At 44.5% G+C, this 23,343-nt stretch overlaps 1 protein-coding gene across 2 annotated transcripts; it reads left to right on the top strand.

Annotated features, from left to right (window-relative positions):
• Positions 1-40: 40 nt before the first annotated feature.
• FAU (FAU ubiquitin like and ribosomal protein S30 fusion) lies at positions 41-22,994 on the top strand. Of its 2 annotated transcripts, none has more exons than XM_029611417.1 (5): positions 41-129; positions 4,375-4,457; positions 4,882-5,026; positions 21,301-21,356; positions 22,816-22,994. In XM_029611417.1, the coding sequence occupies exons 2-5, from the start codon at positions 4,383-4,385 to the stop codon at positions 22,939-22,941; spliced, it is 402 nt and encodes a 133-aa protein (XP_029467277.1). In that variant the 5' UTR covers positions 41-129; positions 4,375-4,382; the 3' UTR covers positions 22,942-22,994. The 2 variants fall into 2 exon arrangements, with proteins under 2 accessions (XP_029467277.1, XP_029467276.1); XM_029611416.1 differs by lacking the exon at positions 41-129 and adding an exon at positions 154-193.
• The last annotated feature ends 349 nt before the right edge of the window (positions 22,995-23,343 follow it).

The raw sequence follows: 23,343 nt of genomic DNA, 5'->3' as shown, positions 1-23,343 counted from the left end.
CCAGGCCCGCCGCAGCGTGCGCACCCCCTTTTCTCTTATAGAGGTGCGCGCGCCTACTTCCTGCCTTTATTTTCCGGCAACCGGTTCTTGCGTCTCCCCTCCATCTTGTGAGGTCGTCGCGTGTTGGTGGTGAGTGAACGGCAGCGGGTAGACCTGAGATCCTGGGAAAGCGGGAGACTCACCAGCGGCAGCAGTGAGGAGGACAGGACAACTTCCTGTCTCGTAGCACTCTCATTGAAGTGGGGGAGGGAGGAAGGAAACTGATTAATATCCCCACCTTAACTGCGCTCTCTTGCATAGTCTTTTAGTGATAAGATCTCTCCTAAGTTAGTTCTTGTGAGGAGCCCCCCCCGATCTTCTATTGGCTAATGTGATTTGGCTCTAGTCCTCTCCTACTAGCTAAGGTGTGTAAAGCCTCATCAGCCTCAGAGAATCCTGTAAAATTAATGCCCCTCTGGGTAATTGGACGGGAATTGCATGGCGTGACGCCATATCCTGCAGGCAGGCTCATGGATGTTGAGTGTCGGAAGTGAGAGAGCAGGGCTGCATTTAAGCAGAGGCTTGTGCCTAAGGCGCCAAATTATGAAGGCACCCAAAAACGGGGGTGCACATCCCTAACTCTGATCTCTGGGAGATCCTCCTACGCCACTGCTTCTGTCCCTTTAGCTTTAAATTGGGGTAGGGTTGAATCGCACAATAAAGCTCTGGAATTTGTTGCCAGAGGATGTGGTTAGTGCAGTTAGTGTAGCTGGGTTCAAAAAAGGTTTGGATAAGTTCTTGGAGGAGAAGTCCATTAATGGCTATTAATCAATTATACTTAGGGAATAGCCATTGCCAGCCATTTTTTTTTTTGTAACTTCCCCCTCCACTCCATCCCAACAACGCACTCATTCCACAATCACCCCAGTCATTCACCATCCAATCCCCATACTGCAGATCTGAAGTACATATAAACAAAAAAGTGTCCCCTTCACTGTGCCATAGAATCATTTTCACTCAGTAATTCCAAAGAAGCATAATCTTTTATCAGATCTTTCCAATGTTAAAGTGGGTTCATGTTCACTATTGCAATGAGTCAGAACTGCTTTGTTTGCCAACACAATTGCAATGCTCGTAAATCTCTGCCCCCCCCCCCCCCCCCCCCCAACTAAGGAACTTTAGTGATTGTTCAAATAGTAAATGAATGACTTCTTCAGACCATAACACATCACAGTCCAGTATAGCTTCTAAAAAATTAAATATCCACTTCAAAATGACTAATTTAGAACACCCCCATAAACATGAGAGTCCCTGTGATGCTGCCATTTTAAACACTGATCAGAACGCCACAGTTTCATTTTAACCCCCTTATCCCTAGCCAGATATGTTAGATGAATATATTTAAACTGAAATTCCCGTAAATTAGCTGGGAGTAATAATCTAAACTGATGTAAAAGCGCACTTGATTTCTTCTTCACCCATATCCAGTCCCAGATCACTATTCCACATTTCTGCTAATTTCAACAAATATCCCACTGATGTATAATACTTAAGCACAGAATGCCAATTAGATGGTGTTTCCTGAAAGGTTTCTCCTTCAGTAAATGCTATACAAGTAAGATCATTTTTAGTGTGATTGGAATAGTAATGTCTCGCTTGCAAAATAAGCAGAAAATTGAGAATCTGGGATAGCGTGTAGTTCTTTAAATTACTGGAAAGAATATAAAATTCTAAAATTGAAGTTAAACTGACCCACCTGAAACAAGCCCTTCTGAGACCAGGAACAAGAAACAGAACCATCTAATCCAGGTGAAAAACTGGAGTTTCCATAAAAAGTCAGGAAGGGCGATACCAATCTCTGTGGGAGTCCCCTCCAATACATCCATGCCCTATGAAACTCCCTAACCCAGAATTTAGACCTCTCTAATGTCACTAGTTGTCTACCAGTTAAGTGCATTCAATTTATGGGCAGATATGGGTAGACTTCAGTTGGTAACAAGCCTTCGGTATCAAATTTACATTTATGAGAAGCCCAATCCTGGATGTAGTGAAGACACCTGAGATTAGGAACAGTCAGGCCCCCATGATCCTTATCACATTCCAAAATTTTCATTTTTAAACTTTCTCTTGGTTTTCCAAATAAAATGGGAAATGATAGAATTAAATAATTTACAGGCCAATACAGGAAGAAACCTCTCCTGGGCACGCAGTTCTGTATTTAAATTAGGTGGTGTGCTAATAAGGAGGCACTAGGGACAATAGCGCATCCTTAGCGCCTCCTTATTAGTGGTAGAGGTGGCTGTCAGGTCAGACAACCACTCAATTTCACCGTTGTCTGATTACGGATAAGGAAAACAGATGCCGGTAAAATTGAGCATCTGTTTTGCTGACCAGCAGGCAGATTTTTTTTTTTTTAATTTAAGTTTTGGTTCCACTGACTTAATACCCCTTACAGTATAAGGGTAATAAACGCACGGTGAAAATGCACAGCCAAACATGTGCTAAACAGTGTGCTCGGCCGAGCGCACATACTGTATCGGCCTGTTAGTAACTGGCTAAAAGACAGGAAACAGAGAGTAGGATTAAATGGACAATTTTCTCAGAGGAAGGGAGTGGACAGTGGTGTGCCTCAGGGATCTGTATTGGGACCCTTACTTTTCAATATATTTATAAATGATCTGGAAAGAAATATGACAACTGAGGTAATCAAATTTGAAGATGATACAAAATTGTTCAGAGTAGATAAATCACAAGCAGATTGTGATAAATTGCAGGAAGTCCTTGAGAGGCTGGAAAATTGGGCATCAAAATAGCAGATGAAATTTAATGTGGACAAGTGCAAGGTGATGCATATAAGGAAAAATAACCCATGCTATAATTACACAATGTTGGGTTCCATATTAGGTGCTACTACCCAAGAAAGAGATCTAGGCGTCATAGTGGATAACACATTGAAATCGTCGGTTCAGTGTGCTGCGGCAGTCAAAAAAGCAAACAATGTTGGGAATTATTAGAAAGGGAATGGTGAATAAAACAGAAAATGTCAAAATGCCTCTGTATTGCTCCATGGTGAGACCGCACCTTGAATACTGTGTACAATTCTGGTCACTGCATCTCAAAAAAGATATAGTTGCAATGGAGAAGGTACAGAGAAGGGCGACCAAAATGATAAGGGGAATGGAACAACTCCCCTATGAGGAAAGACTAAAGAGGTTAGGAATTTTCAGCTTAGAGAAGAGAAAGCTGAGGGGGGATATGATAGAGGTGTCTAGAATGGGTAAATGTGAGTGGGTTATTTACTCTTTCGGATAATAGGACTAGGGGGTGCTCCATAAAGTTAGCATGTAGCACATTTAAAACTAATTGGAGAAAGTTCTTTTTCACTCAACGCACAATTAAACTCTGTGGAATTTGTTTCCAGGAGATGTGGTTAGTGCAGTTAGTGTAGCTGGGTTTAAAAAAGGATTGGATAAGTTCTTAATGGAGAAGTCCATTACTTGCTATTAATTATGTTGACTTAGAAAATAGCCACTGCTATTACTAGCAACATTAACATTGGATAGACTTAGTTTTTGGGTACTTGCCAGGTTCTTATGGCCTGGATTGGCCACTGTTGGAAACAGGATGCTGGGCTTGATGGACCCTTGGTCTGATCCAGTATGGCATGTTCTTATGTTCTTATGTAGCACCACAGGGGATTAGTCCTACTAGTAGCTCCAGATTGGCCCAGGCGTCTGTGGTATGTGGACATGCAGTGTATCTAGGGTGATATCAGCTTTGAAACATGACTCGGTCTCCATCTGCTGGCAAGGGAGCATAAACTATTGACCCTGAGGCCATCTATCTACACTAAGATAAATGAAATTATCAGATAAGTAATTTTCCCCACTGGCCACTATCCTATTGTAATGTTTTGCTTTGTGGAGGACATAAGACCTGATCTTCCATTTGGTGTACATCAGTGTATCATCCTGCAGTTTGTACCGCTCCCAGATGACAGATACTGATTGAATTTTATTGACCACTTGACTACTACTCTGGCTTTCTTAGATACTTCTCATTCTGTTTCTACCCTCAGGAGTGTCCATTATGTTGCAGGTCTTGATGTTGTGAGGCATTGCAGAAATAAATCTACAAAGGGGAGGAAAATATTTATTTACTTTGTGACCCTTGCAAGCCTACAGCAGAAAGCCTGATTTGACTTGGTAGCTTATCTTTTCAGTTCCTAAGGTTTGACAGAAGCAGGGAAGGTACATTATCTTGTGTTATTTGTTAAGATGTGTGAACTGCCATGTTTCCATTATGTAATTCCTCAGTAGGAAACCTGGATGTGTGGGACAAGTAGGTATTGTGCTTGGCTTTAAACTAGACCTTTTTTATGTTGTCTTACTACAGTGGAAATCATGCAGCTGTTTGTGCGTGCACAGGAATTGCACACCCTAGAGGTGTCTGGACAGACAACTGTAGCCCAGTTAAAGGTATGCGTCCTTAGTGCTATTTTCCAGAATCACTAGTCTGTGTTTTGTATTGCCTTCACTGGAATTGTTTTTTGTGATTCACAAATTTGTATGGTGTTTGAGGGAAACTTGTACTGCTGCCTGTACTATACCTGTTCTGTGATGGGGCCTTGTATGTGTGTAGGAAGTTTGTGCTGCTGCTGCCTGTGTTGTACCTGTTCTTATTGAGTGTGTGGGAGAGAAGTTTGCACTGCTTTTGCCTGTGCTGTACCTAATGTGATGAAGTAGTGTATGTATACATGTGCATAAAGTGTGTACTACCAACTACCTGTGCTGTTTGATCTGTAGTAGGAAGCTTTTGTATGTGTTGAGGGATGCTTAACCTCTTCTGAAAAGAAGCAAATGCACTAGACAGCGAAAGGATGTCTGCTCTTTCTCACTTCAGGCTCGTGTTGAGTTCCTTGAGGGTCTTGCTGCTGAAGACCAGGTGGTGTCACTGAGTGGAGCACCTTTAGAAGATGAGGCCACGCTTGAGCAATGTGGCATCACTGCACTGGCTACGCTGGAGGTTACTGGCCGCATGCTGGGAGGTGAGTAGGTGTTATAGAGCCACATCAGCCTGGTGCAAGGCATGAGAAGGTAGGTCATGAGATAAGGTGCTTAGCATTGGTCAGGAGTCTACAAAACAATGGAGATCTAACTACCAATGCTGAGGAGATGACAATGGTAGTAGCTGTGCAGAATGAGTCTCCTGTCCATCTGGGATTCACTTGGGCTCCAGGATGACGGGTATTGTGGAGGCCATAGCTGCTGGCTCAAAGGTTGTTCTCCTAGGACACGCAGATTGGTAGTCCTCACGCATGAGTAACATCAGATGGAGCCTGGCATGGAAAATGTTTTGTCAAAGTTTCTAGAAACTTTGGCACACTGAGCATGCCACTATCCATGCGGGGATCCCCCCTTCAGTCTCTTCTTTTCTGCGCAGCTTTTGCCTCACAGTTCTGGAGCTCTGCTGTCTTCAGAGGTTTTTTTTGGTCGTTTTTGCAACTTGTCTGCACCCGGTCCCAATTCTTTCTAGTCTGTGCTTCTATAGGGCAACATGGTAAGGTTGGTTTTTTTTTTGTTTTGTTGTTGTTTGTGGTTGATTCCTGACAGTGTCACTCTTTGGCCGCCGATCAGTGACCACTTGCCATCTTTCATGTCATCATCGGGGTTTCTCCAATGCCCCCAGTGCCTGCAGACCATGTCCATTACGGATCTACATGAGGTCTGTATCCTCTGTCTGGGGGTATCATTTTTGCGATCAAATGACCCCCCCCCCCCCCCCAAAAGGGTTATCTGGCCCATTTTAGACAAGATGGAGAGCCTCTTTGGATCTAGAAAATCTGATTCTTTGACTCCAGTGTCTGGTGCATTGATATCCAAGGGCCAGAGGAACCAATGGATGTGGATCTATCGTTGTCTACTCTGCTGGGGCCCTCTCGGGGAAAGAGGGGCTGGAGATAGGCTATCAGCAGCAGCACACTCCAGGACCTTCCCTGGAGCCAAGGATAGAGACTATTGCAAAGACCGGGCTGAGCATCGTGGGAAGTATAGTCACCAGCCACCATCATCGCATGGTACTGGACTCTGGTCAGCACTGGTGACATCCCCAAAGCAACCCCATGGAGAGGAGGCATCGACCTCTATTGAACCCAGGAGTACCAGGCGTTACCCACAGATATCTGTGCCGGATACTGAACTTCCTTGGGGCTCCAAGGAAGTTCCAGTGACTCTTCCTCCTCTGTTCGTCAGTCCTGTCTTCAGCAGAGTTTTAAGAGGAACTGGACTGCAGGGTGCAAAAGGCGGTGCTCAGAGCCTTTCAGGTTATTGAACTGCTGGCTCCACCAGTACCTCCTCCAGTGTCTGAGCTTGCCCTTGTGATGTTGGCACTGCTGCTGGACTGCCTTGACGTCCTCCTGGCCAACTTGCCCATGCAGCAACTACCAGTGCCCAGGGGTCCCTCGGGCACTGGGTCCTCCTCCCTCTGGAGTCATTCCCATTGTGGGTTCCTCGGAGGAGAATGATGTATTGTGGCTGGGGGCACCATCAGGGACCTTGATATCGTACCTGGTTTTGCCAGGCCAATGTCTGGTTCCTCAGGGACCTTGATGCCATCAGTGCCACGGTGCTACTGATGCCCTCTATGCCAAACCAGAGGGGCTTGGGCAGGTATCCTCCACATGGGTCCTCACGGGATTTCAAAGAGAAAGAAGCCCCATATGATCTGGGGGGGGGGGGGGGGAAATGATACCTCAGTCGTCTTCTGATGACTCAGGGGATCTTTGCAGGCTATGGCAGGGGCCATTCCTTTCCAGTTCCTAACGGAGGAAGAGGCCCGTCACAAAATGCTGGACGTTCTCTAGTTTGATGCCCAAAAGGAGGTAGTGGCTGTTCCGTCCACGATATCTTTAAGGAATTACTCCTTCAGATTTGGGAACACCCCGTCTCTGTGCCTCCAGTAAACCAGAAGGCAGATGCAATCTACGTAGTACAGCAGGCCTTGAGATTTGAGGTGATAGTGAAGTCTGCCCTCAAGAAGTCCAAGTGTTCCCGCACCTATGCTTCTGCACCTCTGGGATGCCTTAGGTAGGAAGATGTACCAGGGCGCTAGGTGGATCGCCCGAATTGCTTCCTACCAGCTGCGCATGACCTAATACACTCAGAACCTCTGGAAGCAGGTTCAGAAGTTGTCGGAGCGCTTCCCCCACCAACAGCAGGAAGCCTTGGCAGTTACCCAGCAAGGCTTGAAGTGTGGCAAACATGAGGTGCATTCCATCTATGATGTTTGAAACAGCAGCTAGGGTGGCGGCGGCAGGCATTTGCACCCGTAGAAAGGTGTGGCTCAGAGCATCTGGCTTTCAGCCAGAGGTCCAAGAAAAGCTTGCATACCTGCCTTGTCCCCTGTTTGGGGACAAAGTAAGAAATGTTGTGACTCAGTTGAAGGATCACCATGAGACCCTCCAGCATCTCTCGGCCAGTACATCAGACCTATGGTCCTCCACCAGAAAGTTCTCGCATCAGAGTGCCAGGAGGACTTTCTACTGCCAAAGGAAATATTATCCTCCAGCCTTGCATGCCCATACACCATGAGTGAGTTCTAGGGGTCGCTCCAGACAACAGTGGACCCCCAGACCTCAGCCAGTACCCCAGTAGAGCCCTGCTCTATGGTTTTGACTGGCTGCAAGGGAGCATAAGCCCTGTGACCGTACCCTTGACATTGGAGGTCAGCTACGGTCCTTTTTGACCATTGGACTCAGGTCACCTCAGACCAGTGGGTCCTGTCCATTCATCATGAGTTTCTGTTGAACTTCCTGAGTGTCCCCACGGACTCTCCCTGTTGCCCATTGTGAAGCTAGTCCCTGCATCAGGAAATTCTTTGGGTGGAGCTCTCCACCCTTGTAATGGCCACAGCAGTAAAACCCGTACCACTGCGTCAGAAAGGGCAGAGGCTCTGCTCCCGCTATTTCCAGATTCCAAAGAGAACAGGGGGGCTGCGCTCCATCTTGGATTTGAGGACCTTGAACAACTTTCTGCAAAGAGAAGTTCAAGATGGTTTCGCTGGACACTCTGATTCCCCTCCTGTAAAGAGGGGACTGGCTATACTCCCTCAACCTCAGGCACATACGCCCACATCAAGATCTTCCCAGTCACAGGAAGTATCTATGATTTTTCTGACAGCCACTTCCAGTACAGGGTGTTGCCATTTGGACTGCTTTAGCCCCACAGGTCTTCACCAAATGCCTGGCAGTAGAGGGTGCACACTTCTGCCGGCTGGGGGTACAAGTATTCCCTTACTTGCATGGTCAACAGCACCACCCAGGAGGGAGCACTTCACTCCCTTTGCTTGACCATTCAGGTGCTGGAGTCCCTCGGGTTTATTATCAACTACCCAAAGTCCCATCTCACTCCATCCCCTCAGATGGACTCTTATCAGTGCCAGGTTGGACACTGCTCAGGGCCGGGCATTTCTTCCTCACGATCGGGCGCCTGCTTTGGCATCTCTGGGGAGTCTAGTCCACCAAAGGTGTCGGCCAGGCTTCTGCTTCATTTGCTGGGTCACATGGCCACATCTGTCCATGTTACTCCCCTAGCTTGTTTACATATGCCGAGGGCTCAGTGGACCCTGCAGTCTCAGTGGCAGCAAGCCACCCTGGACCTCAGTATACATATTCGCATCATACCACCTCTCCAGACCTCCCTGTCATGGTAAGAGTCTGCCCAATCTGGAGTAGGGGTTTCCCTATCAGCACCCCCCACCCCTCCCCAGGGTGTGCTTACCACAAATGCTTCCACCTTGGGTTGGGGTGCATATGTGGATGGCCTCTGTGCACAAGGTCTGTGGTCTGCTCAGGAAGCTTAATGCCAGATCAACTTCCTGGAGCTTCAGGCGATCAGTGTGCCAATCAAAGTTTCTAGAAACTTTGACAAAAGTTTTCCATGCCAGGCTCCATCTGATGTCCAAAATTGTCTTGGGTGGGGATGAGGAAGTGGGAAGTTTAAATATAATACAAAAAAAAAAACCAAACCCTGAAAAAACATAAGTAGGGAGAAATGGAACAGAGTACCTGGGGAAGAGAGATCTCCTAAAGTGTTAATGGAAGCTGAGATGCCTGGATCCCAAAGTGAATAGTTGTCTCAATCCTGTCTGGGCTAGTCTTGGGTCTATCTCCCCTCTTCCCGCCATATGCCCTTCAACCTGGAGGAAGACCACTACTGTTTGACTAGCAGAGCAGAACTAGGGGAGCTGGGCTGCCACACAGATGCTTCTGTAAGGATGTTGGCAAGACCTCACTTAAAATATTCTCTCTAATTCCAAAGGATGAAATTCCAAACACATATAGAAGAGGTACACCAAAAGGCTACCAAAATAGTGGAGGGTCTTTATCAAAAGTTATATAAGAGGAGACTTGATCATCTAAATATGTATACCTTGGCGAAAAGGAGAGACTGGGAGAGATGAGACACTTAAGTACCTCAAATGTATAAATAATGCACAAAAAGAAAATACAATTCAGGAATAAAGGGTCGCAGTATTGGAGAAATGGAAGCAGTCATTTTGGGAGCTCATAGTTTGGAGCATGGAATCCACAAAGGATACCTTTAAACAAAGAAGAATAGTTTGGAATCTCAGACATGATGGTCTATCTGAATCATCTACTTGTAAGATGGGTGTGGAAAAGAACACATTGAGATGTCTATATGCAAATGCCAGAAGGCTGCAAAATAAGATAGTTAGTGTATGGCACTAGAGGAAGACATTAATATAATCATCTGAGACCTGATGGAAAAAGGATAACCAGTGGGATGGTGATACAAAGGTATAAAATATATTGAAATGACTGAGCAGATAAAAGTGGTGATGGTATCGCACTATAATATCTTAGTCAATAATGGCAGATAAAGATCCAAATGGCCCATCCAGTCTGCACAGCAAGTTGTTTTTATTTATTTATTTATTTATTTAAAATTTTTATATACCGGCATTCATGTTGCAAACACATCATGCCGGTTTACATATAACAGGGGTGTACAATGAACAGTTGAATAACCTATTAGTGTAGAAGGAAGCAGTTACAAATAACAAGGTAATAGAACTGGGAGAAGAGAAGAAAAGGGAGAGAATTAGGTATAGGTATTTACATTAGTAATAACATTTTTACATGTGGAAGTGGTAGATCTGGCTGAATAGAATTAATCGGTGTCCGGGAACGCTTTTTTAAATAGCCAGGTCTTAAGTCTCTTCCTGAAGGTTGGGAGGCTGGGCTCCTGTCTTAGGTCCGGTGGGATGGAGTTCCACAGAAGGGGGCCGGCTGTTGAAAAGGCCCGATCTCTCAAGGTAATGTGTCTGGTAGTTTTGGCTGGGGGCACTTGAAGAGATCCTCTGAGTGCGTCTCTTGTTGGTCTGGAGGAGTTATAAATTTGGAATGGGACTTGTAAGTCGAGTGGGGTGTGTTGATGGATGGTTTTGTATATTATGGAAAGAGATTTGTAGAGGATTCTAAAGTGAACAGGCAACCAGTGGAGATCTTTTAGGATTGGAGATATATGGTCCCTCCTTCTGGAATTTGTCAGTAATCTTGCCGCAGCGTTTTGTAACATCTGAAGGGGTTTAGTGTAGGAGGAAGGAAGGCCCAGAAGGATAGAGTTACAGTAATCGATCTTAGAAAAAATGATAGCTTGTAGAATGGTTCTGAAATCCTGAGTGTGGAAGAGTGGTCTAATTCTTTTTAGAACTTGGAGTTTGTGGAAACAGTCCTTGGTGGTTCTGTTGATGGAAGCTTTGAGGTTCATCCGGTTATCAATTAATACTCCTAGATCTCTCACCTGTGTAGTAGTTGGGATAGTTGGAGGATTAGAGATGGAAAAGTTATCTGGGGAGATGAGTAGCAGTTCTGTTTTAGAGGAGTTTAAAACTAGGTTTAGGTTAGACAGGAGATGTTTAATTTCGAAGAGACAATTTTCCCAGTGAACCAGTGTTTTTGTGTAAGATTCTTTAATGGGTATCACGATCTGGATGTCGTCGGCGTAGAGGAAATGTTTGAGGTTAAGGTTGGAGAGGAGTTGGCAGATTGGTAAAAGATAAATGTTAGAGTGTAGGTGACAGTGAGGAGCCCTGAGGGACTCCTATGGATGCGTCCATTCTTGAAGATTCTTTGTTCTGTATCTTAACCTTGAAGCCTCTGTTGGATAGTTTAGGTGGTGATTGCCACTCTGTGCCCCCCTCTCCCGTACATTCTGGTAAGGATAATAACTGCTGCTCTGTGGAGATTCTGCCCTCCCATGCCATCCATTAAAGGTAGTAAGTGCTGCTCCATGCAGGTTAGTGCCATTCAGAAATGTTGCATCTAAAGCTAGCAGAAGGGTTACCCATTTTTTTTTTCATTTCCATACTTTACCAATTAGGGATCCTGTGTTTATCCCATGCTCTTTTGAATTCATTACTTTTCTGGTCTTCACCTTCACAAGGAGGACATTCCATGCATCCACCATACTTTTCTATAAGAAAAACATTTTTTCTGACATTGTTTTCATGACCCCTACAGCTTTCTTTCCATCTGAAAAGGTTTGATTCTTGTGCATCATTTATACATTTCAGGTATTTAAGTCTGTATCGTATCTCCCTGTCCTTTTTTTCTTCTAGGGTATACATATTTACATTTTTCCAGTGCAGACCCCCTCCCTCACACCATTTTGGTTGATTTTGCCTGTACTTCTGTCTGGTTTTTATCTCTTTTGAAACATTGGTCTTCAGAACTGAAAACTGTGAGGCCTCACCAAGGACCTGTACAGGGTTATCACCTTCTTTCTTTTACTGGCAATGCCTCTGTGCAGCCTAGCAACCCTCTGGCCTTAGCCTCAGCCTTGTCACATTGCTTTTCCACCTTCTGATAGTGACACTGTCACCCCAAGATGTCTCTTGGTCCATGCATATGTCATGGATTCCATAGAATCAAATAAAAAAAAAATTCTGCAAGAAACACTGTAATCTGGATTCTTTATAGATAGAAATTCCAGGAATGACAAGGAGGAATATAGCACTAGAGATTTTTTACTGCCCACCCAACTAGGATGGTGAAACAGTGAAATGCTAGGAGAAATTAGACAGCCTACTAAGTGTGGAAACACAATAATGGAAGACTTCAGTTACCCCAACATTGGGTAAGTGCATCTGTGCATGACAAGCAGATTAAGAGATTAAGTTTATGGACAACATAAATGACTACTTCAGTGCCTGGTAAAACTGTAGAAACTATAATTAAGAAGAAAATTACTGGTCATATGGATAAACATGGTTTAATGAGACCCAACAGGGATTTAGGAAAGGTAAATCTTTACTAACCTATTAGAACTATTTGAAGGTGTAAGTAAGCATGTGGATAAAGGAGAGGTGGTGGATGCCTGGAATGCCCTTCCGGAGGAAGCGGTGAAGGCCAGAACTGTGAAGGACTTCAAAGGGGCGTGGGATAAACACTGTGGATCCATAAAGTCTAGAGGACGTGAATGAAGAGTGGGTGGCTCGCGGGAATGACGGCTACTCCCTGGAGACAATACCCTTATTCCATAAACATACACACGGTTAATGCGACTCCAGCATTGCTCTAAGCTTCAACAGCAAGAGGAAATGTGGAAAAAAGGATTTGCATTCACAAAAAAGCGGGGAGTAGCTTGCTTGTTACGGCGGTTACTACCCCAAACTAAATAAGCCTGATACTTCACTTTCAATGCATATCCAGCATAGCGGCAGGGGAGAAGTCGGTACTCCACGCATATCCAGCATAACTCCCTGCTTCAACGGCAGGGGGAATGAAGAAAAGTGGATCTATATTTATTTATTTTATTTATATAATTTATATACCGGAGGTTCCTGTATAATATACATATCACCCCGGTTTACAAGGAACAGTAACTATCGCTACATTTAGCGGTTTACATAGAACAGAATTAGGAAAAAAGTTTTTACAATTGAACAAATGAAGTAAGCAAGTTTTTCCATTGAACAAACGAAGTGAACAAGTTTTAACATATAACAAAAACTAATCAAAGTAAGCAAATAGTGTATAATATTAGACCGTTAATAAACATGCAGTTAAATAAATCAATAAATAACATGGCATGTGGGAGTGAAAATACTTTTCTTCCTGTTCATTGGCTCAAGGGGAAAGCTTGTTTGAACAACCAAGTCTTAAGTTTCTTTTTAAATGTAGTGTGGCATGGTTCTAGACGCAGGTCTGGAGGGAGAGAGTTCCAAAGTGAAGGGCCCGCTGTAGATAGTGCACGTTTCCTCAGAGCGGATTTCGCCGGTTGTGTGATTAGTCTGTTCTGATAAGCGCTTCTGGTTGGTTTCACGGATGAGTGTAGTTGAATTTGAAATGTTAAGTTGAGAGGTGTGATGTTGTGTAAGGCCTTATGTATCATCATTAAAGACTTGAACTGGATCCTGTATTTAATCGGAAGCCAGTGGAGGTGGTGGAGGATTGGGGTGATATGATCTCTTTTTTTGGCATTTGAGAGAATTCTTGCGGAGGCGTTCAGGACCATCTGAAGTGGTTTGGTGGTGCATGCTGGTAGGCCTAGGAGGAGAGAGTTACAGTAATCCAGCTTTGGGAGTATGATGGCTTGTAAAACCATGCGGAAGTCTCTGTAAAGGAGGAGTGGTTTGAGTTTCTTTATTGTTTGAAGTTTAAAGAAACATTATTTTGTTGTGTTGACGAATTTGTTGAGACTGAGTCTGCTGTCTATGATGACTCCCAGGTCTCTAACTTGTTGCGTGGTGGAGAGCCCTGCGGTGTCCGGATGTTGGTTAGTGTTAGAATGTGAGGAGGGGGTATAGTTTTCCGGTGCTATAATGAGGATTTCTGTTTTGTTTTTGTTTAGAACCAAGTTGAGGCTGGTGAGTAGATTGTTGATAGCTGACAGACATTTATTCCAGAATGATATGGCTTTGTGTAGGGAATCTTCTATAGGGATGAGGATTTGAATATCATCCGCGTATAGGTAATGCCTTAGTTTAAGGTTAGTGAGTAGTTGACAGAGCGGGAGCAGATAAATATTGAAAAGAGTCGGAGAGAGGGATGATCCTTGCGGTACCCCCCTCTTGGATTCGATGGTGTGGGACTCTTTGTTATTTATCTTGACCTTGTATGATCTGTTCTCCAAAAATGATTTGAACCAGTTAAGAGCTGCTCCTGTAATGCCGATGTCTGTTAGGCGTTGCAGGAGGTACGTGTGGTTTATGGTATCAAATGCTGATGAGAGATCCAGGAGAGCGAGGAGGCAAGGTTGGCCCTTTTCTAGGTTGAAGATGATAGTGTCTGATAATGATGTTAATAGCGATTCGGTATTCATAGACTTACGAAAGCCAAATTGGTTTGAGGTGAGGATATTGTTTTCGTCAAGAAATTCTGTAAGTAGATATATAGATTCTGTATATAGATTCTGTAAATCTATATACAGGCAACCACCAACAAGGACTGAATTACATAGTCTGGGTAAACAAATAAGCATGGGTGTAGCTTGCTTATTGTGGTGGTTACTACCCCTAACTAATTAAGCTAGATATTTCACTTAGCTGCAGCTCCATCACTGCTCTCTACATTAATGGTGGGGGAGGAAGGGAAATAGAACCAAACGGTTACTAAGAGCCATGAGTAACAGATAAGTATGAGAGAGATTAAAAAAAAAGTGCAAAACTTGCTGGGCAGACTGGATGGGCCATTTGGTCGTCTTCTGCTGTCATTTCTGTTTCTATATGTTTCTATGTTAATATAATTTATTTGGATTTCCGGAAGGCATTTGACCCTCAAAAGGGATTCCTCAGTTAACTAAGGATGTGTTGTCTCAGTGTGGATTGGTAACTGATTAAAAGACAGGAAATAGAATAGGACTTAATGGTCAGTTTTCCCAGTGGAGAAAGGTGAATAGGAGAGTGCCCCAAGGATCTGTCCTAGGACCAGTACTGTTCAACTTAATGATTTAGACAGGGAAATGAGTAAAAGTGATCAAATTGCAGAGTAGCTAAAACAAATGCAGATTGTGAGGAACTGCAGAAGGACCTTAAGAGATTGGAGAAATGTCTTACCTGATAATTTCGTTTTCCTTAGTGTAGACAGATGGACTCGGGACCAATGCTCCCCTACAGCAGATGGAGACTGAGTCAGATTTTAAAGCTGATGTCATCCTACATATGCCTGCAGCGACCTCAGCCCTTCAGTATTCTCTTTAAAAGCCACTGTGGACATACTAATGAAAAACTTGATTTAAAATATGATTAAAAATGGATAACCATAACTGTGTTCAACCAATCATAAACACTGAACCCCAGTAAGAGTATAGATGCCCTGATCTAGGGACTGGATGACTGCTTACCTTTAATCTCTTGGAATCGACGTCCACTCCATGAGTGAATCCTTGGCACTGTTTTTGGGCAGCCATGAGTGGGATGCAGAGTCTAGCTGTCTACACTAAGGAAAATGAAATTATCAGGTAAGTAATTTCTCCATTTCCTAACATGAAGCCAGATGGACTGTATCCTCTTTGGCCTATACATCCAGGTGATAGATCCTGGAGAAGGTGTGCAAGGAGGACCACTTCGCTGCTCGGCAGATATCAATGGGAGCTTTTGCCCATGAGACCGCCTGAGCCCTAGTGGATTGAACTTTAACCTGAGAAGGCAATGGCTTTTCTGCCTCCACATAGGCTCCCGTGACCACCTTCTTAATCTAGCGAGCTATTGTAGCCCGTGAAGCTGGTTCGCCCTGCCTCCTTCCATTGTGAAGGACAAACGGGCGGTCTATCTTTTGAACCAATTGTGAAAATTCCAGATACCACATAAAATCTACTGGCATTCAAATGATGGAGGAGGCGGTATTCTTCCGCGTCCTTGTGCCTATTGAGAGATAGCAACAAAATGGACTGATTCAGATGAAACTCTGAGACTACCTTGGGCAAGAAGGATGGAACAGTATGAAGCTGTAACTCTCTCCTGGAGTCATTCCAACACAATGCCTGTAGTTCAGAGATGCAGCATGCCGAGCATATAGCCACCAGGAACACTGCTACCTGGACCTTCAAGGAGTTAAGGGTCAAACCTTTATTCAAGCCTTCCTGCAAAAATTGCAGAATTAGTGGGGTTTTGACCGTCCGGGGGGGGGGACGGGACGACGACACACAGTGTTCCTCACACTAGGCCTCTAATACTCTCCAGACCCGCACATATGCTAGGGATATCGAGAATTTGAGTGCGGAATAAGGTGGCAGTTACCGCTGCCGAACATCCTCACTTCATCAGGCGAACCCTCTCAAGGGCCAGACTGTAAGACAGAATAGAGTCTGATCCTCCTGAAGGACTGGTCCCTGCTGAAGTGTAGGGCCCCCTGTGTGGTGGGAGGTACAAAGGGGGTCTCCACCAGGAGTCTCTGCATGCCTGCATACCACTGATGCCTGAGCCAATCTGGAGCTATTGGTAGGACTCAATTCTGCAAATGACCCTGCTATTGGTAGGACTCAATTCTGCAAATGACCCTGCCCAGCAGGGGCCACAGAGAGGAGTATAGCAACTCTTCTTTCAGCCAGGTCTGAACGAGAGCATCAATCCCTAGGGACCACTGATTTCTTCTGCAACTGAAAAAGAACCTTCGCATTGTGGGATGTGACCCGTAGGTCGATGGGAGACCCCAGCGATCTACTATTAGCTGAAGGCTTTGGCCAACACCCACTCTCCTGGATCTAGATTCTCCCTGCTTAGAAAGTCTGACCTGACGTCTTTTCCTGTGATGTGGGAAGCTGAGATCTATAGATTTCCGCCCATTCCATAAGGAGATGAATCTCCTGTGACACCTGTTGGCTCTTGGTTCCATCCTGGTGGTTGATGTAGGCTACCACCATTTCATTGTCGGACATTTACACGGACTGCTTGACCCTGGAGTTTGTGGCTGAATTGTAGACCCGCCAATCTGACTGCCCAGGCTTCCAGGCAGTTGATGTTCCAGAGGGCCTCTTCTACATTCCAACGCCCCTGGGCCGTCAGTTCCTGATGGTAAACTCCCCAGCCCCAGAGGCTCATGTCTGTTGTGAGGACCAGCCAGTTTAGGTAAGACAGGGTTATATCCCTGCTCAGATGAGCTTCCTGTAGCCACCACTGGAGCCAAGAGCATGCACACATCGGTAAGTGGAAGCGAATCTAATAGTCTTGAGACTGCGAGTTCCAACATGACAGTAGTGAGCATTGAAGTGGTTGCATGTGTGCCCTTGCCTATGGCACTACTTCCAAACTGAGAACTTTGGAGATAGCTCCTCACTGGGAGTATCATGCTCATCAACTGATGCACTTGGGACATCAACTTCCTTATCCGTGTGATCGTAAGGAAGATCTTGCCCTGCTTGGTGTTGAACCGGACTCTCACACATTCCAAGGAGAGGGGGGACTTAAGACTGCTTTTGTCCAGGTTCACAACCCAGCAGAGTTCCTAAAGCAAGGAGGTCACCCTGTTGGTCACCTGGAGACTGTCTTCCTCAGACATGGCCAGGATGAACCAGTTGTCCAAGTACAGGTGCACCGGGATTCCCTCTTTTCTCAGTGCTGCTGCTATGACCACCATAATATTGGAAAATGTTCTTGAGGCAGTGGCTAGGCCAATGGGCAGTGCTTGCAACTGATGGTGGTAAACCAGTACCGCAAAGTGTAGGAAACTGTGTTCTTGAAGAATTGGAATATATAGGTATGCCTCGCATAGGTCCAGGAAGGTTAAGAACTCTCCAGATTTGTATGGCCATTATCACAGTGTAGGGTTTCCATGCAGAAATGATTCACATAGATGTCTGACACTTGAGGAACCTTCCTTCTTGGGTATGATGGAATAGCACCTCATATTTTCTTGGGGTGCAGATACTGGGATTATAGCACTCATCCTGTGGACCCTTAAGAGTAGTCTCACTGCCTGCTTCTTGTGCTTGGCATGGCAAAGAGACATTGTGAATGTCCCAAGGAGTGCCGTAAATTTCCAGCACATATGCTTCTCGTATGACCTCCAGTACCCATTTGTCTGAAGTCATCCCAACTCCCTGCTGGTAGAAGAGGAACAGTCTGCCCCTATCTCCTCGTTCCGAGGGTAGGTCAGCAAAATTTCATTGGGTTCAGAACGAACCTGAACCGAAGCCTGCCCATCTCTTGGGCTGTCGACTATGAAAGGACTGAGACACCTCCCAAGGGGCCAAGACCTCTGAAATGTCAAGTTTCTGTAGGAGCGAAAGTGTTTGGGAGCCCCTGGATTGACCCCTCATAGACAAGGGGCACTGTAACTGTTTCTCTTATCTTCTGGTAGCCAGGAAACTGGAGATTTGCCCCATTTATTGGCCAGCTTTTCCAATTTGCTTCTGAAAAGGAGTGATCCTTTAAAGGGCATCCTTGTAAGATTTGCCTTGGAGGCTGAGTCTGCTGACCAGTTTCGCAGCCATAGCTGTCTCCTGGCTGCCACCACTAGGGCTACTCCTCTGGCTGAAGTATGGACTAGATTCGAGCCCGCATCAGGTTCATAATCACTCTGGAATTCGTGCCTACTCCTCTCTCAGGAGTGGATGACTTGGGGGTGAACGAGCTATCAGGGTACAACAAGAAGCAATCTAGAAGATCATTGCTACTGCATCTTGTTTAAGGATGGACTCCATCAGTCTATCATGCGCATCCTTTAAGGCCGCTCTACCCGCCACCGAAATAGTTGGCTTAGAGATGGCACAAACCAGTACATCCACTTTAGGGAAATGCAAACATTCTCTCACTGGATCCAGTGGGTATAGAGCTTATAACACTTGTCCCCCTTTAAAACTTACTTCAGGGGCATTACATTCTAGGTCAATCAACTCCTGGATGGCTTCCAGTACTAGAAAGTAGCAAGAGGCTTTCCATAGGGAAGTCAGAAATGGGTGCTTTTCTTTGGTTCCATCATAGTCCGCCCCAGGAACTCCCAGCATCTTCAGGATCTGGGACAAGCGCCTACAATTTCTTTATGGGAAAAACCGTAACATGGTCCGCTACCGTTCTAAGCCAGGGGGAATTTCCCCATCTTCCAAGAAATCTGGACCTTCTTCTTTATCTGTGCTGTCTGAGTCCTGCCAGGGATAGCCTTGGTGAGGTGAGGCATGCCTCGAGGTCTGCTGATAGGACTGAGAGAGGGAAGGCTTACCGGTTGAGGTTCCGTCCGGACCGGGGCAAGTGAGGGTAGACTGCACCTGTATGAATGCTTTGTAGGCCCTGGAAAAATTCCACTTAGGCAGCCAGGTCCATGCCCAGGAGGTTCTGGGGTAGGTGCCGCTGAATTTCCCTATCCCATGGATGACTCAGTCATGGGGTACTTCCTGTTAAGGCTGTGGCTAATCCATCCTCTGAATGGGAGGAGCCAGGCATAGCAAAGTCCAGGGAGGCCAATTCTCCCTGGGCTTCCTCACAGTGCTGACATAAGTTGGAATCCAGGTCAGACTGTGAAGGCCTAATATATGACAAGCAGCGCAGAGAGAGGCACTTATGGTTTCTTGGCTGCTGGAGCCATTGGCAGTGGTAACTATACGTTGTCAGCTTGCACTTTAAAATTTTATGCGCACAGATTTTGGGTGCCTAGGTGGGACGCAGCGAGGCGGAAGCACAGCCCATGTGTCCGGATTTATCTGTATTGTGTGCTGCTTAGGTTGTGCGTGTATGTACGCGCACAATGTTATGCATGTAGTGTGTGCACAGTCGACACATTGTGCATACAATCATTCTATTGAGGGCAATATGGCACGCACAAAGACACCTGTAAGATGGTGCAGCTGTAGCCTACCATGTGGTGTGCTGACTAAGCCTAAAGTGGGGCCTAGCCCACCAGGGGGCTGCTCAACCTGCTCCAAAGCCCACTTCCCTTACCACAATGAGATCAGGAATGACGTCTGTACATTGTGCTGAGCAAGGAGACCAGAGTCTTACATAAAAACCCTCCAACTGTCTCTGAATCGGGAGGTAGATCTTTTTTTTTTTTTTTTTTTTTTTTTAACTTACCTGAGCACTTACTGGCTGAGTACAGACAGTCTCTGGCTGTGGGGGGGAGAGGGCTTTGGCTGTCACTGCTGCAGTCTGCTTCCTGCACCCACTGCCTTTCAGCTGCTCAAGCAGCAAAATCCACACTGGGAACCAGCTACCAAACCAAGGCACACCTCTGAAGTATCTCGGAAATTGCCTCAGGAATTCTCAACTAGGGGAAGAGACCTTTAGGTATCACTGCAGGAGAGCAGGACTCAATTTTTTTCCCAATTTAAATGTAGAATTTCTCCTTCCAAAAAGTACAGCAATGCTCATAGGGAAAAGTACATCCACCATCTGCTGAAGATGGAGAAATACTGAAGGGCTGAGGTCACTGAGGGGGTGTATGTAGGGTGATGTCGACTTTGAAATCTGACTCTGTCTCCATCTGCTAACAGGGGAGCATAACTCATTGGTCCTGAGTCCATCTAGCTACACACTAGGAAAAGATGAAATTGAATGTCCATAAGTGTAAAGCAATGGACATGAGGAAAAGTTTAGATACACAATGAGTTATGCATTAGGCATAATCTCCCAGGAAAATGATGTAGGCATTGTTGATAGTATGTTAAAATCCTTAGCTCAGTTTGTGGCGGTGGCCAAAAAGCAAACAATACTAGGAATTTTTCAAAAAGGAAATAACATAATACATCTATATAGATCATTGGTGAAGCCACACCTTGAATATTGTATGTAATTTTGGTCACCGTATCTCAAAAAGGATATAGCTGAGTTAGAAAAGGTACAGAGAAGGATCAACAAAAATAGTTAAGGGGTTGGAACAGTTCTCCTATTAAAGTTCGAACAGGTTAGGGCTGTTCAGCTTTGAGAAGACAATTGAAGAGGGAGGATGGTATGACTGAGGTCTCCAAAATCATGACACTCAATGCAAAATCAAGCTGTAGAATTTGTGCCAGAGAATGTGGTCGAGGCTATTTGCATAGTAGGGATTAAAAAGGGTTTGGATAAGTTCATGGGGGAAAAAAGTCCATATGTAGTTAACTAGGTGCCTCTTGGAGAATCGCCACATGTCATAGGGAATGAGCAACATGAAATTGAATTTTTAAGGATTGACCACTCTCACAGGATGCTGGGCTCAATGGACCTTTGCCCCGACTCACCATGGCACTACTTATGTTCTTATTTAAAGGCTGCACTGGCTTCCTTGAGTTCCCCTTGACAGGTTTATTCAGAAGCTACAGAAATAGCCCTTGTATCATTTCAGCCTTTGCACCAATGAGGCATCTCCATCATTTTTATTTCTAACTCCCCCAGGTAAAGTCCACGGGTCTCTAGCTCGTGCTGGGAAAGTCAGAGGTCAGACACCAAAGGTGAGTATTGATATTTTGATTCAGTGAGCTAGTTTTTCTTCTGGGTGGGGCAGAGACATTCACTGTGGCTCTTAAGGGCCCTGAGTGGTGGCTGTTTAACATCAGATACATTTTAAACTGTTTGGGGACAAAACAGGAAGCTCTAATTAAATTTGTAATAGAAAAAATTAAAACAAGTTCAGTGAAAGGAAGTTGCAGAATAAGGGGTCATGTTGTGAAATTCAAAGGCAACATAATCAGAAGTAACAAACTTTCTTTAGAAGGTGGTGGGTGCATGGTATAGCCTCTCAGTGGAGGTGGTGGGCACAAATATAAAAAAATATATATTCTTGTGTACTGCGTTAGCTTTTAATGTGGTTGCAAATAAATATTTAGTAACTTCAAGGAGATGAATGCATCTCATCATAGATGAAATTAAAATGCCCTTTTAATCAGCAAATGTCCTTAAATTTTAAATCTATTCAAGCAAAATCCCCAACAATGTACAGGTTGGAACCAATTGCTCAGTGATTAATTGATCTTTAACAGTTCATCTCCTTGAAGTTACTAAGTATTTCTTGTTTGTTTGCAACCAGATTAAAAGCTAATGCAGCACACTATATTATTTCCTTATCTCAAACTCTCCCTTAGAGAAGAGACATGGTAGAGATTTATAAAAGCATGAGAGAAGTGGCACAAGTTTATAGAGAACAGTTATTTACCCATTCAAATACTAGGACTAAGGGACATTCCTTGAAATTTAGTAGCATATTTAAAATAAACTCTAGAAAGATTTTTTTTTTTCAGTAAACGTAATTAAACTATGAAATTTGCTGCCAGAGAATGTGGTCAAGTCTAGTAATAGTTTTAAAAAGGTTTGAATGTTAGAGGGCAGATCCATTAAGCATTATTTAGCTAATGAACAGCCTGGCATGAGCTTTCCTATCTGGTATCCGACAGGTTCTTCCAAGAGATCTAGACTGGCCATGGTTGGAGACAGGATGCTGGGCTCAAAGGACCATTCTTTTGACCCAGTATGGCACTTAAAGTGCAAAACACATGGATAGTGGGTGTGGCTGAGTTTTTTGACTTGACTGCAATTCTGTCAAAATTGAAATGATTTACAAAAACTAATAGAATAATGCAACAGCAAGTAAGACTAGTTTAGTTTAAAAAAAAAAAAAAAAGTTAAAACTTGATTCAACAGTCAACTTAAATACAAGGTTAATGAATACAAGAAACTGGTCAAAAGCATACTGATAGTAAGACATTGTAGAAAAGGAACAAAGAAGAAGACTAGGTCAGTTTTATACATAAACAGTATAGCCATAAAAGTAAACTGCTAGCAGTCAAAACGCTTGTGAAAAAAGCAAGCTTTGATCCCTTTCTGAAATTTTAAATAGTGCCCGCATTTCCTATTTAGGTGGCAAGCCACCTCACCCCAGCCCATTGATCAATGTAAGACCTTGTCGCACTGTAGGTTGCCAAGCAGGAGAAGAAGAAGAAGAAGACTGGGCGTGCCAAGCGGCGCATGCAGTATAACCGCCGTTTTGTCAATGTGGTGCCAACGTTTGGCAAAAAGAAGGGGCCCAATGCTAACTCTTAAAACTGCATCTTTCTGTTCGCAAAAATCAATAAAGCAGATGTGAATATCTAATATATGTATGAGTATCATTTTGTGTCCAACCCATCTGTCAAAATGGTTCTGGATGTGAGGCCTGGCCTGAAATATTGGGTAGATACTGATACTTGGCATTCTCAGAGGTCAAACAGGGGTGGTAGTCCTCACACATGGGTGACATCAATTGGTGCCCCAATGCGGAAAACTTATGTCAGTTTCTAGAACTTTGACTAGGCACACTGAGCATGCCCTATACCACACATCCACACAGGGTCCCTCTCCAATCTCTTTCTGTGGAGCTATAAGCCTTGCAGTTTGAGTAAGCTCACTTTGACTGTGTTTTGGTCTCTTGGAAAACTTTCCTCTTCTCATATTTTTTTTTTTTGC

This window comes from Rhinatrema bivittatum, chromosome 8 (assembly GCF_901001135.1).
Source record: "Rhinatrema bivittatum chromosome 8, aRhiBiv1.1, whole genome shotgun sequence".
In the NCBI taxonomy this organism is placed as follows: Eukaryota; Metazoa; Chordata; class Amphibia; order Gymnophiona; family Rhinatrematidae; genus Rhinatrema; species Rhinatrema bivittatum.
Note: the sequence above shows the minus strand (reverse complement) of the source record. Positions and strands in the feature narration are given on the sequence as shown.

Coding starts and splice junctions, on each gene's coding strand:
- FAU (XM_029611416.1), top strand. Junction 4,458..4,881: donor CAACTGTAGCCCAGTTAAAG/GTATGCGTCCTT, acceptor TTCTCACTTCAG/GCTCGTGTTGAGTTCCTTGA. Junction 21,357..22,815: donor TCAGAGGTCAGACACCAAAG/GTGAGTATTGAT, acceptor GTCGCACTGTAG/GTTGCCAAGCAGGAGAAGAA.